At 41.8% G+C, this 17,274-nt stretch overlaps 2 protein-coding genes across 2 annotated transcripts in view; both read left to right on the forward strand.

The window, feature by feature from the left end:
- Positions 1–17,274, forward strand: part of cunh17orf67 (chromosome unknown C17orf67 homolog) — a 291,697-nt gene that overhangs the window by 133,000 nt on the left and 141,423 nt on the right. The gene's annotated exons all lie outside the window — the stretch shown is intronic.
- Positions 1,714–4,161, forward strand: LOC142895284 (perforin-1-like). Its single transcript, XM_076036196.1, has 2 exons — positions 1,714–2,317; positions 2,794–4,161. Exons 1-2 carry the CDS (start codon positions 1,782–1,784, stop codon positions 3,953–3,955), a joined length of 1,698 nt encoding a protein of 565 aa, XP_075892311.1. The 5' UTR covers positions 1,714–1,781; the 3' UTR covers positions 3,956–4,161.

Below are 17,274 nucleotides of genomic sequence, written 5' to 3' on the forward strand. Positions count from 1 at the left end.
TCGCGCCCGCACATCCGTTGGCGATTGCTGAGAATCTGCTGCCATCTAGTGGCGGCTTGAAACCCTTCTCGCTCGAGAGATAGTCAATCATGGAACAGGCGACCTCTAGTATACGCAGCAAATATTTCACCATTGATGCACTGCAATAAAGGATTTAGGGCACAAGTTATTTAAACCAAAATTAAAAATGATATTTTTTATTTTGTAAAATATTTAATAATTAATAATTTTTTGTTGTTTTAGTGTATTGGTTACTTAAATACTTTACAAAATAAAATAAAAAATTGAAAATCATTGTCGATTGATGCAAAATGAATTGATTATCTGAATCAATGAATGGATTACAAGTGATTTCACAGGGAATGCAAGGTTACTCATATGCTCATTAAAACCTACTGCTCTACTGTTGGTTCTACAGTAGTTCAATCTGGCCTGCATAAGGTGAACACAACCTTGTCAGAATTACTGTGATGAAGGGGAAAACATCATCCACTGATCATCCACCACTGTTATATCTAAAGATACAGATACTTCTGTTTCTTGACATTTCCTTTCTGCTAACACATAATCATTCTCAATGCAGCAATGATGAGGTGTATGCACCATTCAAACCATGGTGAAACTGGAATAGACTTTAAAAAACAAAAAAAAACATTGGCTTTTATCTATTCAGATTGGTTGGGCTGTTTGCTACTTACTTCACACTTCTTCACTTAAATGCCAAAAAGTCTGGGAACAAGAAACAATTGATTTTTTAATTTTTAATTTTTTTAGTTCCATTCCAATTTATTTTTTGCAAACTGTTTGAGAAAAAATAATTTACTCTGCCGAAAAGATTACAAGCGAACTTCTCAAACAAATTTTCTTCCTTAACACCATTGCGACTTTGAAGGTATTAAAGTTAATATCTTCAGTTGAACCGTAAACCATGTGTGATAAATGAGTGACAAGTGTCAGATGACAAAGAAACCACAACTGTTGCAAGTGCGGGGCCCTCTGCAACCTGTGAATCTTTCTGAGCTGTGACATTTTCGCATCAGTTTGTGGGCCATAAAGAGTTTGGGTTTTGGTGGGTCCTTAAAACAATAAAAAAAAATACATTGGAACAAATAGGAATCATTAAAGTAAAAAGAAAAATAATGGCACAATTATATTTTACCATTTTGTATGCCCTCTAGAAACGGGGTCTGCTCAAAGTCTCTTCCCACTACTACTGTTTTTACTTGCCACTGTCACTTTATGTTTACTCCCGAGAGGTATGTTGGCTCTTTGATTGTGCAAGCACTGTGAGACACATTTGGCTGTGAATTGGCACTTTGTAAATAAAAGGTGATTGAATGATGTAATTTATGGTAGCGTCCTGGTCTCCAACTGAGGATATTTTTCATAAAAGATTTTTTTTTTTTTAATTTCACAATGGCATTAACCATCTTTTGTTGCTTTATGTTTAATTTGGCAATGGAATATCAAATGCAGGAACACAAATGCAAAGATTCACAATGGCTGTAAAAGTAAAACGGATTCTGTGATTGCCACATCGTTGCATGAGATATGTGATGGTCATCGTAAAGGGTGAAGATCTGGATGTCAGATCTATGAGAATTACTCCTCCGTGCAAAGCCCCTCCTTACCGTATGGAGGCGGAGCCCGAAACATGAACACCACAATAAAAGCGAGTCATTGCAAAAATCTGAATAAACTGTGTCACATCTTTCTAAACATTTACTTGTTTACATGTTAATACAATTTTCGTTGAGTCTCTATTTTATGTGCTCCTGCAGATGACCAGGATGTGGTGCCTCATGCTCCTCTGCCTGGTCTGGAGCCCTCTGTGCCTCCCCTCCAGGGTGAGCTACATTGGAACTCCACAGGAATGTAAAAATGCTCGCTTTGTTCCCGGTTACAACCTGGGCGGCGAGGGCTTCGACATTGTCAAGATGGAGCGGAAAGGTGCCTACATCATCGACGTGGAGACGTGGAAGCTGGCGAGCAACGGTTCCTGCAAACTCTACAAGAATGACTACATGAATGGAGAGAAGCAGAAGGTCCCCATCTCTGTGGTGGACTGGAGAATGGTCCCAAAGTGCCGTTTGAAGGTCTCCAGTAAAGTATACGATTCTGTGGAAGCCCTTGTTAAGGACTCCACATCATCTGTGAGCAATGACTGGAAAATTGGACTCAACGTCCCAGCAGGCCCTGTGAGTGTTGGAGTTGGCTTTGGAGGATCCCATTCCAGAGCCTCACAATTTGGCATGGATAAATCAAAACAGGACCATTGCTCCTTTACTCGCCATTCAGTGTACTGTCACTTTTATGGGTAAGAATAACAAATATTTTCAGATCTTTGATTTCTTGAATTTGAATTCAGGTTCTGTTTCCTGCCTTGATCTCAGCTTTGTATATTTTATTTGGATATAAACATTGAACAGTGTTACCTTTCTTCAGTGTCTTTTATTGTTGAGACGCAGGTACATACACATTGTTCCTAATTTGACAAATGACTCTTAGTCACATTTCACTGGAATAACCACTAGCAAAAGAAAAGTAAAAGCAAACACATTTATATAAAGACTGAATACGTCTGAAATTATTGAATGAAGGAAACATACATGTCATTCATTCATTAAACTTTATTAAAGACACAATGATCCATAGCACAGAGGACAAGCATTAAAAGCATAATTGCATCATTGTGTAAAGAGGACAAGGAAGCCAAAACAACAGAAATCTGAGTAATTACCATCTAGATCATTACTGGAGAAAATGTGCTGAACTTATTTCTGTCTCTTGCAGCTACAGAGTGGCAGCAAAACCCCCGTTGAGCCACGACTTCCTGTTATCGGCAAACTCTCTCCCTGCATATTCACAGAAAACTGAGGAGTCATATCGCAGCCTGGTCAACATATACGGCACGCATTACTTTAGACAGGTGCAATTAGGAGGGGAAATCAAGGCTTTCACCTCCATCCGGACCTGCAAGGCGTCCTTGAGTGACCTGTCGGCAACGGAGGTCAGTGACTGCTTGTCAGTAGAAGCTTCTGTCTCGTTTGGAAGCACTGCCAGTATCAATGCTATGTACAAGCACTGTCAGGAAAAGAAAAATAAGTTAAGTCAGAGCCAAAGTTTCAGCAGCACTTTCAACGAACGTGAAACAGAGGTCACCGGTGGAAATATCAACGGCGCTGACATTCTGTTTGAAGGGAAATCCTCCGTCTACACCAACTGGCTGAACTCCTTGAAGACCTCACCAGATGCGGTCAAATACAAACTGATGCCCCTGCACACTGTCCTGCCAGACGGTCACCAGGCCAAGCATGGCCTGAAGAAGGAAGTGGAGAAGTACATCACGGCGAACGGCGTGTTGAAAAAATGCGCAGAAAGGTGTCAAATTGGGCACAGGTCCAGCAAAAGAGATCCTTGCGCTTGTGTCTGCGTTGGTAACGGGAACATCGACTCCAACTGCTGTCCCACTCAGAAGGGCCTGGCCACGCTGAAGGTCTTTAAGCTTTATGCTAAGGGTCTCTACGGGGACCGATGGACCCAGACTGATGGTTCGGTACTTGTGTCGTATGCTGGTGAAAAAAAACAAACGGCCATAATTAACAACGACGATAATCCTAAATGGAAGGAGAAATTTCTCTTTGGACAGATCCAAATCAACACAAAACAAAAGCTGGATTTCTTTGTTTACGATGCAGACAATAGCTGGAACAGTGATTTGCTTGGAAAATGCTCCTTTGCCTTGAAAAAAGGGATGGTTACGGACAGCTGCATGTTTAAATATGGCACGTTCTTCTTCTCCTACGAGGTGGTGTGTGCGCCAAGTCTCGGTGGAGACCAGTGTCAGCAGTATCAACCAGCGTCCATGAGTCCCTCCCTGGCCAAGGTGTTCCACACCAGGAATGGCATCCTCCTTGGAGATGTCAATCGGCTGAATGAGTCCGGGTTGGGTTAGTTGTTCTGATTTGAAATAGAGGAATGAATAAAGATGGAAGCATTTCATCCTCGGGAATTTCAAATGCTGCACTGTTAACATTAGTTCTTGCATTGCTTTTGCAATTAAACCCAACTATATACCATGCTTATTTGAAATGTCAGCTGTTTTCCTGCCACTCCACGCCCCACTGAATGCCATTTTCTCAAATCTGCCAATAAAGCATCAACAAAACAAAACAAACGTCTGTTGGCCTTTTTCCCCCCTTAAATGAGACATAAGTTATAACGCACAATCACTTCAATCGGTAGATGTGCAAGAACGGTCGCACCATCAGACTCAGTGCCAATTGGATTTGGCCCTTAGATTTATGTTCAATAAAGATTTGGCTTTTGTTGGTAAAATATGAAATCAAAGGCTGAGCATACTTTCCAGACCAGCAACCTCTTTTAACTGACTGCTCCTGTTGGTGCAAAATTAATTGGCTAACTTTTAACATATAACGAAGTGACTAATATGTTCTAAATTTGGAATTAGAGCTGCAACAAGTCTGATCATTTTCACCCTTGATGCAACACGTTTTCTGCAGCAGTGCATGACCACAATAAGCTCAAGTGTGGTATCCTGGCCAAAGTCTGTGATTAACAAGAAATACTCAGTTAAAAATAAACCAGTGTTTGAAGAGTGTGTGAAGGCCTGGAACATCTCTGAGCGTCCAGGTTATAACCAGCGGCAAGCCACTTCAGCGGAACTGCCTTGTAACAGTAATCCCAGGGGATCCAATGAACCCAGCAGAGGTACCATAGAGGTCCCAAAACGTGACATCACAAATGACACAACCTGAGAAATGGAGCAAAAACTGAATTGAATTGCAATCTGTAGAACCAGGTTTACCAACTCTGACCTGGTATTGCTTCCTCTCATTGGGGTTCTTCATTTAAGCTTATCAGAAAACATCTGTCCTTAATGCACATTAGTTGCCACTCGGTCAGTCTGACAGACATTCAAGCTGCTTCTCAGCTGGAAAATCCGCCTACTCTCAGCTTTCTTCTTATAAGCCTCCTTTGACTGCGGCAACTTACCTGCTCACTGCCACCATATTGTAGCTTTCCTGGAATTGCCAGTGTTCACGTTTGCATTTGTTACAATGTGTCAGCTATATACACAAGGATCTTCTGCACTACACTACTTCGAACATGACCACATAGTAATGCGAACCTCACCGTAGCCAACATGTTCATTAAGTTACAGCGAATCTTTTTTTTTTTTTTAATCGAGTGAATTGGTTTGTATAATTCCTTCAGCTGTTAGCGCTAACGCGTTAATCGCGATTGTTTATACAATCCTTAACGCGTTAATTTTTTATTTTTTATTTTTTATTTTATTTTTTAATCGTATTTCAAACGTGAGGCTAGGTTCGCACTGGAAGCGGAAGCGCCGCGAAGCGGAACCCGCTTCCTTTCGTCGCCCTCGTGGCTGCCGAAGTGACGCGTATCCCCGCGGCCGGTTTGCGCCGTGCAGCGAACGTTTTGGCGTCTGGTCTATTTTGTGCGGGAGCCGCGAGTGATCAGCGTTACGCTGGACAGGAAGTCAATCAAAGAAACACGTAAAAATTGGGTAAATTTTCAAAAATAAAAACAAATTTCAAAATCAAATACCGCAATTGACAAATGTGATCATATTTGTGTACGTTTATTTGTCAGTATCTATCAGTATCAGAGTGCGAGAGAGATGAAAACAAACAAACAAGAACACACACACACACACACACACACACACACACACACACACACACACACACACACACACACACACACACGAAAGAGAGCAACAGAGTGGGCTGGCTACTACGGTGAAACCGGCGTAAGCCTTTGTGTCCCTTTTACTAACCCGTAGTCCGCCACTCTGGCCGATTTTGGGGTTAAAACTGCCTTGAAATGTAAAATAACAGAATTTTATACATGCAATTCTAAACGCAATTAATTGCAGTTAAGTTAGAAGATTCTGCGATTAATCATGATTAAAAAAGAATAATTGTTTGACAGCCATAATAATTTCAAATGCATTTTGCTTGGTTTAATAATTGTGTATGGTCGATTTGTTTAATGAAATGTCAAGTTGTGCTCTTAATGCCTGATGAAAGACAGGAGCTTTCTGCTGTGCAAAGTTGCATCACCAACAGTAAATAAACTGAACCTTTAAGCATTCTACGAGTCGGGCGTTACCAAACACATTCTCATAGAATAAAACGGTGTGTGCCCGTTCAAAGAAATCGAGAGAGCAGGCAGACAGTCTTATTTCCGGGCCTGCATTTACTGTAACTTTATAACCACCATCCCCTCACCTGCTAAACCCCCCCCAGAACAGCGTTCTGAATGACACACTGTATTTATGGGTTTCCCCAACTACATAGAAGTTTGAGCTATCTGTTTAGTACTATTCCTCTCTATTGTATACCAACTATTTGACCAAAAATAATTGACCAGGACATTAAGATTTCAAGTGAACCTCACAAAGACATTCTGTTCAGTAACACCATTCTGACCGAGCATTCATCTTGCTAAACCACAAGGGACAAGGAGCCGCAAGTCAGATGAGTAAGAAACCAAAGTTGGTGCACTGAGTGAGAAGCGCTCTGCAACCTGAGAATCTTTCCGTGACATTCTGGCTCTCTGAAGGTATTTTTGGGCCGGAAATAACTTTTTTTTGGGGGGTTGGTAGTGTGTGTGTGTGTGTGTGTGTGTGGGGGGGGGGGGGGGGGGTGGGGGGTGGGGGAGTGGGGGGGTGGGGGTGGTATGTCATTAAAAAAAAGAAAAAACAACTAACAAATTGAAATAACAGTATTAAATAAGAAAAGTATATTGTATTTTATTTGTTACTAAAATGCATTTATTTTTTTAATTCTATTTTTTTCCACAGCGGCCGACATGGTGGCGCAGTAGTTAGCGCTACCACCTCGCAGCAAGAAGTTGGAGGGTTCAATCCCAGGCCATGGAGTTTACATGTTCTCCCTGTGTCTGTGTGGGTTCTCTCCGGGTTCTCCGGCTTCCTCCCACAATCCAAAAACCTGAGTGTGAGGTGAATTGGGAACTCTAAATTGATCATAGTTGTGTGTGTTAGTGCACCTCTCCTTCTTGCCCCCTCCCTTACACAAATCTGCCAACAAAGCATCAACAAAACAAAACAAATTTCTCTTAGACTTTTTTTTCTCTCCAAGGTTGAACAAACTAGAATGGGCAACAAGAGCTGAATTATGTTAATTAGATTTCTAAGTATGGTCACACCTTCAAACTAAACAGGACCTAATATGTCACCATCAATGGCACCATCTTCTGGACAAAAGAGGAAGTCATAAAAAAAAATATTTATTTTTCACTCAACCCACATCTTTCCCCCTTGCAACTTGATACACACTGTAATGCCACCAGACATGGGACTTGGTTCACAGGTCAGTTAAAAAAAAAAAAAAAAATTCTATGCAACAACGAAAATGACACTAATTAAATCACGCAAGAAGCTTTTTTTCTGACTATCAGGGAGCTTCTTTATATTCCATGCTTGCCTGAATAGATGTATGCACAAGGCACATAATTCCTCTGGTGCATCAATGCGTGCACACTGGTTTGTGACATGTGTTGCATATGTAAAGAAAATATCTGTGGAAGGCCATCCTTGCTGATTCCACCCCCATGTATCCACATACCTACTTCCTGAGTTGTTTATAGACATCAGACACATGGACTCCCAGGTGTCAAACAGCTCAGAATCGGAAACTTCACCGCTGACTCCCCATGAAGACAGACAGCGGCTGTTAACCTGCTATGACTCAGACTTGGCTGTGGTGTCTGAGTCAAAGGGTTTACATTTAAAGGTACAGTCCAGTGCTGTTCATTTATGAAAACCCACACAATTTATGTCCTTTTTAGTTCCTTTTCCAAAACTTCACCCACACCCACACAATGATCCAGTGACTAGTCTGAATATCATTACTTAAATAAGTGATGTCTAATGCCCCACAGCCACATTTTGCACATTTTCAGTAGACACTATCAACCTCCTGTGGTGTGGGCAAAAGGAAAATTAGAATTTTTATGGTAATAATGATATATATAATAATGATATATAATAATATAAATGATAAGAATTTAAATATATTTTACCATTGATTAACCATCGGCAGGAACTGATTAGCACCATGCCTCCTACCAATTTACATTATAACTAGAAATAGTACACATTTATTTTTTTTCCATTTTTAAAATTATTTACCATATTATCTCTTCTTAAAATTCAAAACAGTTACATTATTATTTTTCATAGCTTTGGAATTTCTAGGGTAATTCCAAGAAATCAGGAAGCATGTTGGGACTTTCAAATAATTGTAAAGATACAATTGAGACTCGAACCCGACACCAAAACTGCGGGATAGATTGCAAAAGTACATTATGCGAAATTAAAATTTTCACATGAACTTCTCTGTGTATGGCGAGCATGAACAGTTTGCAGAGGCAATGCAGCAACACTCATTCAGCCTGAGAGCAAGCTGTGAAAATGTGTCACAAGCACCTTCATGTCTTTTCCTTCTAATTATTCACTGGTTTGATGCTAATTTGTCAGCGCTGGGTAAGACTTTCTGCTGCCGCCTTGGCCAGGACTCCCATGTAGAAAAGATATACGCCTCAGCAGCATTATTTCATTCATTTCATATTATTTCAAGCAGTCGGCTTTCCAAAAACCGATTCAAGATTTGTAGTTTAATGACAGTTGTTTGAAGCCTGACTTAATTACATCGATTAAAAATAGTTTCCCATTGTCTTTGAATAAATCACATCACCTTTGACTGGGACAGAACAATCAGCGATGTTTTGCTGCAGAGCAGTTGGTGTTTTTTTTTTTTTTTAATTCTTATTATTATTAATTTTTAGTTTAAAAAAAGGACTTGTATATTCAGATGGGATTCAACTTCTCTGATGAATCCTTTCAGACTTGGCTTCTACATTACTTTTCAAACAGTGTCTTTAAAGTCATCTTTCATTATTCGGGACTGTGTGTCACTTAACCACTTGCGGCGCTTGCAGACAGAGAGCAAAGAGTCATTATTCGACAAAGGAAGCCTTGTGTGCATCTCTGGAGATGATCGTCAATGATTTGAACTCCCAATTGCCCTTTTTTTCAAAACCGTATGTCTAAGTGCTATAAGCGCAATCATTGAGTGTGACAGTCGATAAAACCACAGGGTATTTACTGTAAAGTGTTCTCTCATGTTGAAGGACTTCCTCATGTTTTATTGTCACACACCGACTCCCGGTGGATGTAATTAAATTTTTCAGAAAGGTTCAGAAAAGACCCTTTAAAGTCACTGTAGAAAAGACTTTCCTACAAAATATTTTAAATAAATGCACAGGAGCTGCTGCTTGTGTGCTCTGTACATGCTGTTCAGCAGAAATTTCACCTCATGCATGAGTCAAGGATTCATCACAAGCAAAATAAAAAAGGACAAAAGATTTTAATCTAAATATGAATCTCTGTGATGTCCAAAAATGTATTGGATTTCAAGAAATATAAAAGCAGTGACACGGAAAGATATGCTAACATGAATTAATATATTTCATGAACGCTTAAAGGAGCTACATACACATTTTGTTTCCACTAGATGTCGTAGTTTTGCATTGCATGTACACTGAAACACTGTCTCAGTGCATTTCCTTAGCAATATTTTAAATCAAGGGCCGTTTCTTTAGCTATTTTTCTCCTATATGGTGTTATTAACTGTAAATCATAGTTAAGACTAAGAGGCTGTCAATATCTGTTTGCTGCCATTTGTTGTATAATAGCACAATGTTTTTGGAGGCTGATGGTTCTGAGGGCAGTGGTGTGGGGGAGATTCTCACACATGAACACGATCTTGTATTCAGCTTGGTCAGTAAACAAGGAACATGAGGACAGCACACACATGTCCAATATTTCTGTATGGTTGTAAAATGGCATTTTTTCTGAAAACAACAACAACAACAACAACAACAACAACAACAACAACAACTAAATATTACATACAACCCCTGCATATCACAAGCCAATACATTCTATTTTTTTGCTTAACTTTTTTTTTTATTAAATTGAATATAAAACATTGTTATACTCTGACAGATTATTTTGCAATGTTATGTATCCATTAAAAATAAAGAGAATGCAACCACAATGTTCTCTGAGAACGACCACGAGTTTAGATTATTTGAAGTTTATTTTTAAATGATGGGCAACTTTTTGTTTTTTCCAGCCCTTCAGGCAAACTTCAAAAACAGAAGCATATTGTTGTCGAGAGTAACTCGTCACCGTCGCCGGAGCCCCATTGTACAAAGCTAATCAATTCACTGAGAGTAACCTTGAGGAAGAGAACAGTGCGTTTCATGTGCCGGGGTTAGAGGAAGGACAAGATATTTGTGCTGCGTGTGTGTTTAATCAAAGTGGTCATCAAAGCTCCGTCATTGTTTACAATAGCAGCATGCATCAAGCTGTGCTGTCCTTGGGCTGACAGACAAAAGACAAAAAAACACACTGAAAGTAGGAACTCTGTCACAGTACACACAATAATAGCGGCAGCGTGCATATTTACAGTTTGCTTCATGTTCCCCAAAGGACAAGTTTTAACTTTAGGTGAAACAATGAATTTGAGCTAATGGGAACTGGATTTGCGCTGCTATGTTCTGAGCTTCTTAAGATCTGCTTTCAAAAAACAGAAATGTCAACATTCTACTACTGTCAACTGTTGGGAATTGTCCTTTTGACGAAGGCAGAAAACATTGACTTTTAAGGTCCTGTATTCTACCCATATTTATATATCTCACAAGTCAATTACCCTCCCAACAACATGGCTCGAAAAACAACATATTTACCCTCCATGTACAGCCTGACGCTCAGTTTTAGCTCTCTATGATGACTGATGCTTTGTTAGTTTTTTCAAATCTTTATTATTCACCATAGAATACACTGTTGCTACCTCCCAGGATGTGTTATCCCAACACATACACTGTTCATACAGATCTCCAGAAAAACAGAATTTAGCACTCTGTTAATAGCATCCTGCAGAAAAAATGCTTATCTTCTTTCTACAACTGTTACTTTTTTGGACCTTTCACATGCTGTGAAGGTCAAAGGTCCTCAGGCAAAAGCATTCTGCAATGGACAATCTTAGAGAGTCCAGATGCAGTTGGCAGACGGTCATAAACAAAAAAGCTAATTCTTTTCCAGGGTCGCCTCAGCAAACTGATTACTCTTTTTTAATTTGGAATAGCTTTTTTCGGAGAGCGCCCCCTCACATCCCACTCCTTCATCATGCATTTGTGGTTTAACTTGACTCACTAGGTCAAGTGACATGAGAGATGGACAAATACATATCCAGTTTGTTATCCAGTTTAACAAAATATATATATGTTTATTTTTGCAAAAAACGCATAAAAATAAAAATGAAAAAAATCCGAGAAAGAAGTATGTGCCTTGGTGTACAGGTTGCATAAGTGAAAATTCTAGAGAACCGAAGACCAGACAGGCCACGTCGCATCGTGGCGTGCACTCACTCTGCCGCTCCCTGTTGTTGCAGAAACAGAACTGTAAACAGGCGAGCGGCCATACGGTGATCCGCTGTGAAAGAAAGCGTTCGGAGGCACATCAAAGTATGGAGATCCGCCCCCTTCAGCCTCACTTCCCAGTGACCCCCTCGTTCGGGCTCAGCCGATCTTCCAAAACAGGTCATCTTTAGTTCTTCAACTTGACAATCTCCTGCTGGCCCGGCTTATCCACACCCCATTCCTTTCTCCTTCCCTTGCTCCTGGAAGAAAAGAGACAGAGACAAGGGGATTTGCCTCACGGTAGGTAGCTGTTTTATGTGAAGCATATGAGAGAGCGGAGAAGAAAGGCGAGAGGTTTTTTGGCGAGGCTTGGCAAAGAGAGCCAGGAGCCCACTTGAGGAGCAGCGGGTCTTAGAGCTGGACGATTTGTTTGGAGAAGCCCTCCGCAGCCAAAAGGGGGATTAAGCTGCGCACAGGTTCCCATGGAACCAGGCGAGGTGGAGAGGAGGCCTTTCAGGGGTAACCACACCCCTGAAAGGCTGCTGAGGTGCACACGCATGTGAACGCACACGCACGGAGGCAGCGTGCAGGAACAGCAGGCACCGGGAATAATATTTGTTACAGGTAACAGGAGAGAAAATTAGCATTTGCTGAACCTCCAAAAATGCATAGGAATAATGTTTAATTAGCAGCAAAGCGACTAAAAATGTTCAGATGAAGTTGAATAAAGTGGTTTTGGTTGATGATTCTGTATTTTTGTTTGGATTCAAGGTAGTGGTGTGGTGTTGCAGAGCTGCATTTCAATACACTGTTTTCTACCATTTTCACCAAAGGTTTGTGACATTGACGATCACAGCAGCTCCTCTTTGCCAAATGCAGTCAGGCAGCCGGTGCTGCACCTATTCCAAATGTTAATGGTGCAGTCTCCGTTTTATTGTGTTGAGTTGTGACTCATTTGCTGGTTTAATAGCGGCAGGGACAACTGCCATCTACTGGACAAGTCCAAGAATCACATTTCTGAGTCAGTGTCAGTAGTCCAAGGTATAAAATCTTTGAGCAGACAAATCACGTTTACTGTTGGTTTTGGTATTAAGTGAACAGAATGACAAACAAAAATTAATTTCACATTTTTCTTAATCATTTTAGTTTATTATAACATTAGAGTTACATTTCTGGATTGTTAACTGAGCTAAAACAAAAGACACTGAAATTTGCCTGCCTGGAGGCAATTTTAACGTAACACCAAAGTCAGCAAATTTGGAAAAACGAAAAATATCCTCACTGGGTGTAAGAGCGAAGCCTGGTGCCTTGCTTCTGCTATGCTTGACCCTAAATTACTTGGCTGACGCGCCCGCTTGTGTTGCTATGTTAATGTTCAGGAAAAAACCATCATCACACCTCTCTTGTGATGAAAAAAAGGGGTTTCAACATTTATTCCAGTCCACTTAAATCCCAAGCAAAACAAAACAAACATTTCGTGGCAGAGCGGTCAAAAACCGTTTGCTCTTCCGGGTCAAACACCTGACGACAACAGTGACATGGCTGCCTTTATGACCCTGAACCACAAACAAAACCGGAATACAGCGACACCCACAGCATAAAGAGTGTAACGACAACTGTCTCACTGGCTCAGATAAAAACAACAACATTTTGGCTGCTATACTGGGTTTTCCACAAGGACTGTATTGTGATGGTTTGAGATCATTCTAATTTAAAGAGAATTCTATATGACTCTCCATCCTTCATGGTTTACAAGGTTAAATATCAAACAAACTAAATATCACATTTTCTATGAGTAAAAAAAGTATTTGTAGATATTTAAAAATCCACTGAAACCCGTTTTAAATAACATGCTTCCTCATTCAATATTTATAACATATTATTAGTTAGGCTTTGGTTCACAAATGCTGGTTGTTTCACCCAAAAAGAGACCATCTTTTAAAGGGTCTCGGACTCTGAGGCATTTTCACTTGGTCTTGTCTTGACCTCAGACTGGGTGGACTTGGGATTTTTGATCAAGACTGGTCAAGACTCAGGCAACACAATAACAGATAATAACGGAAAAGAATCCAGCTGCTGCAGTTTTACACTCTTGTTTGCGACACCCAGAGTAACACACCCCTTATTCCAAGTTAATTTATTATTAACCGCCTTGGGGTCCCACCGGATGAGCTGGAGGAGGTGACTGGGGCCAGGGAGGTCTGGGCATCTCTGCTGAGGCTGCTGCCCCCGCGACCTGACCCCGGATAATGCGGCAGAAGAAGAAGAAGAAGTAGAAGAAGAAGAAGAATTTATTATTAAATTGTATGATTGTATGTTTGAAAATGGTTCAAAATAGTTGGCAAAGCAGCAAAATGTTAAAACAATTAAAAGATGCCTTGCTGAAACGATGTTGCTGTTCCATTTAGAAGCAAACTCAAATAAAAAAAGAAAAAAGATACTGGTCATTTTTTATCTGTTTCGTTGTTATTTTTCTTTGATATATAAATTCTTGGTCTTGTCTTGGTCTTGATCCACAAATGTCTTGGTCTGGTCTCGATCTCGATACTCTCTAGTCCAGATAATCTTGACTCTCTTGACTACAACACTATCACAAAGGGAACCAATTCCAATTCTTATGTCCCCCAGAACAGTGACAGCGGATGATAACAGTGAGGTGTTGGCTTATTTCAATCCAATTTTAAAATATTTGGAAACGTCCAACAAAGTATGGACTTTCCAGAAGTGCATTTTAGCGGATGGTTATAAACAGTGGGCTAAATACTTAATCTCAATAACAGATGCGCCGGACTGCCTTTGTGAATGCATGGCATTAACACAGCATTGTTGTTGTGCGACACTGTTGGACCCCAGCGGTCGCATTGCCATCGAAGCAGCTGCTGAAAACAACCGCCGCCTGGCCCTTCCCGCTGAAGCCCCTCCCACCGAGGCACTGACCAGTAGTGGCGTTGGCCCACGGCAACCTGGGAAATCTTCCATGCGCCAGTGCCACCCCAGCGGAGAATCCAACAACTGGTAGCGCTACTGTCAACACCCCCGCGTACATGCCACACCAAGCTGGGCTTAGCCTTGTGGCAAACATAGCGCAGATTAGCATGCCAGTGGTCCTCCCCTCCAAACATCTACGACGGCATTAGCGCACGCTAAGTCAAGGGCGATCTGGAGAGCCAGCTGTCAAGTGGAGGGAATTCCTGGGGCTCCGCTCAAGGTCGCTCCCACCATTCAGAGCAACGGCGGTCCGCCGCGGCTCCCACGCTAGGTGTTAACTCGGCATCGCTAACAGTTTAGCTTGGGCGGCCCGACATGATTGAGAGAGGGTCTTAACTGGTGTTTTCCATTCGCAGCAGCAGCGTTCTGCCACGGCGTGTGATCGTCACCTGTTGCACCGTCACTATGTGTCGCATGAGGGAGGTCACACGCGCTATTTACGGGAAACGCTAAGACTATTTCTGGAACACGGATGTTTGAGGTTCCGGACAGATGGATTTGGGCTGGTTGGCGGCGGATGTTGAGGCCTGATGAAGGGCTGCACAGTAAATCATGATGTTTGTCTAAATTCTTTTCTATCTTTAAGGAGACACATTGTTACAATAACCGTTCAGGGGCTCAACGCAACCACATATTATGTCCTCGTCTACAGCTTCGCAATAGAGGTCATCATTCACCAACAAATGCAATCTTTTTGCTCCCGTTCAAGAAAAAAAGTGACATCATTGTGTTATGCCCCGGCCTAGGGGGAACCAGGACACAACATAAAGGCTCCCCCCCTTCTCCCAGCTCTCAAATTAGACCTGGTGTTTCGTCCACAGGATGGTTTTTATTGAACATCACCATCATAGCATTGGCGTCAGGGAGGGCATGGCCAAAACAACAAACAAAATGGCTCTGTTAGAGATCTTACCTATGAAGAAAACAATAATCAAATAAATGACAGTCAAACTAACCTCCTTAACTGAAACACAGGAGAAAAAGGTCACAACAAAAATGTCTTCCCTCCCCTACGGGCTAAGTGGACTCAAAAGGAACTGAAGTAGATAATAAGACAGAGTTGATGGCCGAACAAAGAGTGCTGCTGCTGCGGCACATGGCCTCTGGTTGGGAGCTGGGAGAAGAACAAAGAGAGCGAGGTGTTGAGGTCCTCCTCCTTAAATATTGGCACCAGCCAATCACCTTTCTGCACCTGAAAACAAGCCAAAAAAGGGAACACAGGATCTACTGCGCCATCTAGTGCCCAAGAGGACACTTAGCAGACAGGAAAGAACAAACAACAATGTAAACCCAAAACTATACAACATATATGTATACATTTACATAACAATTGACATTTACTTTCAGGACTTCTCTTTCACACCCGTGAGAGGGATCAGTGGGTGACAGGCAACATGTCAAGACCTTAAAGAAGGTGAGATGATCATTTTAGATTCATCTATTTGAGTAATCTGATGATGAGCAAAAAAAAAATTATGAGATTTTTGAAATTTCAAAGCAGTGACAATAAATTAGGATTTTAGTTGAACTTAAAATATAAAGCAGATCCACATGCTCTGGGTGAGCCACGACTGCGGTGCGACTTCTGTGGCATCGCTGCCGACGGCGTGACATTGCTGTAAATTCGGAGAGAACATTTCTCAATGTTTTACCTCTGGCACACTTGTAGTGTAGTTGTTTGCTTTTTTTTTTTTTTTTTTTATTACCAAAGGAGTTGATTCACAGGTAAACAATGGCGACACCTTGGGTACACCTTGCAAGTGACTGGCTTGGAGTTTATATCCATGTAAATGCGCTGCATCAAGGTCGGATCGTTGTGCGTTCACAGATGCTCTTCTGCACAAATCGTACACGTGATTTACATGAAATCACAAACATACACTGACCTGTACCAAACTTGAGGGCCAGCTCAACGCATTTGCAAGACCCACTCTTGCACGCGCTCGTCTGAACAGGCGGTCAGCGGGGCCCGTTCAGGCCCGAGCCCAGTTCCTGTTCTGCAGGCTTCACCAATTCACACTGATTTTAATTACTGCCAGCAGGGCGGCCAGAGACACAGAGAGACAGTTGCAGCATTAGAAGAAGAAGAAGAAGAAAAAATGCGACGGGAACGCAGAGTCCTCTCTGCGTTCCCCTCCCTTGTCACTCTTTCTAGTCCTCCCATCCCCGGTTGCCCCCTCCCTCCCTCCCTCTAATCCATTGGTGGAATTTCACTCGACAAGTGATCAAAGCCCAGTCGCGCGACGCCAGGTGCGGCTGCAGCTTCAACCGTTGACAACCACCTAGCATTTTTTTTAGCCGCCTCCCCCTCCACCACCTTCTCGTCTATAGAAAAAAAAAAACTAGAGAAAACCTAAACAAAGCTGGAAGCACTGCTGTGTGTGTTTGAGTCCGTAAGAAAAAAAAACTCTTCCTTTCCCCTCCACCTCCATTATTTTTTAAGACTTTATTCTTTTTTTTCCTTTCCAGAGATGGAAGGGGGAGAGGGGAGACGGGAGGTGGGTGGTGGTGGGGTGGTGGTGCTGGGTTAGGAATGTTTTTCCCTTCTTTTTGACACTGATCTGTGTTACCTTGTCTCCCGTACCCCTCAGCGCACTGTGTGGCGGCTGGTTTGAGGAGTTGTGTGACAGTAAATTACGGCACTCTTGAGACAGACGAGCAGCAGGAGTCGGGGAACAGAGAGAGGATGCACGGCGGGGATTAGGTTTTATTAAGACTCCGCCACCACCGATGGGCACAACAACACAGCGTGTTGTTCGCTCGTGTGTGTGTGTGTGTGTGTATGTG

This window comes from Nelusetta ayraudi, unplaced genomic scaffold, assembly GCF_046127955.1.
Source record: "Nelusetta ayraudi isolate G7.1 ecotype Tasmania unplaced genomic scaffold, CSIRO-AGI_Nayr_v1 ptg000004l, whole genome shotgun sequence".
Classification (NCBI taxonomy): domain Eukaryota; kingdom Metazoa; phylum Chordata; class Actinopteri; order Tetraodontiformes; family Monacanthidae; genus Nelusetta; species Nelusetta ayraudi.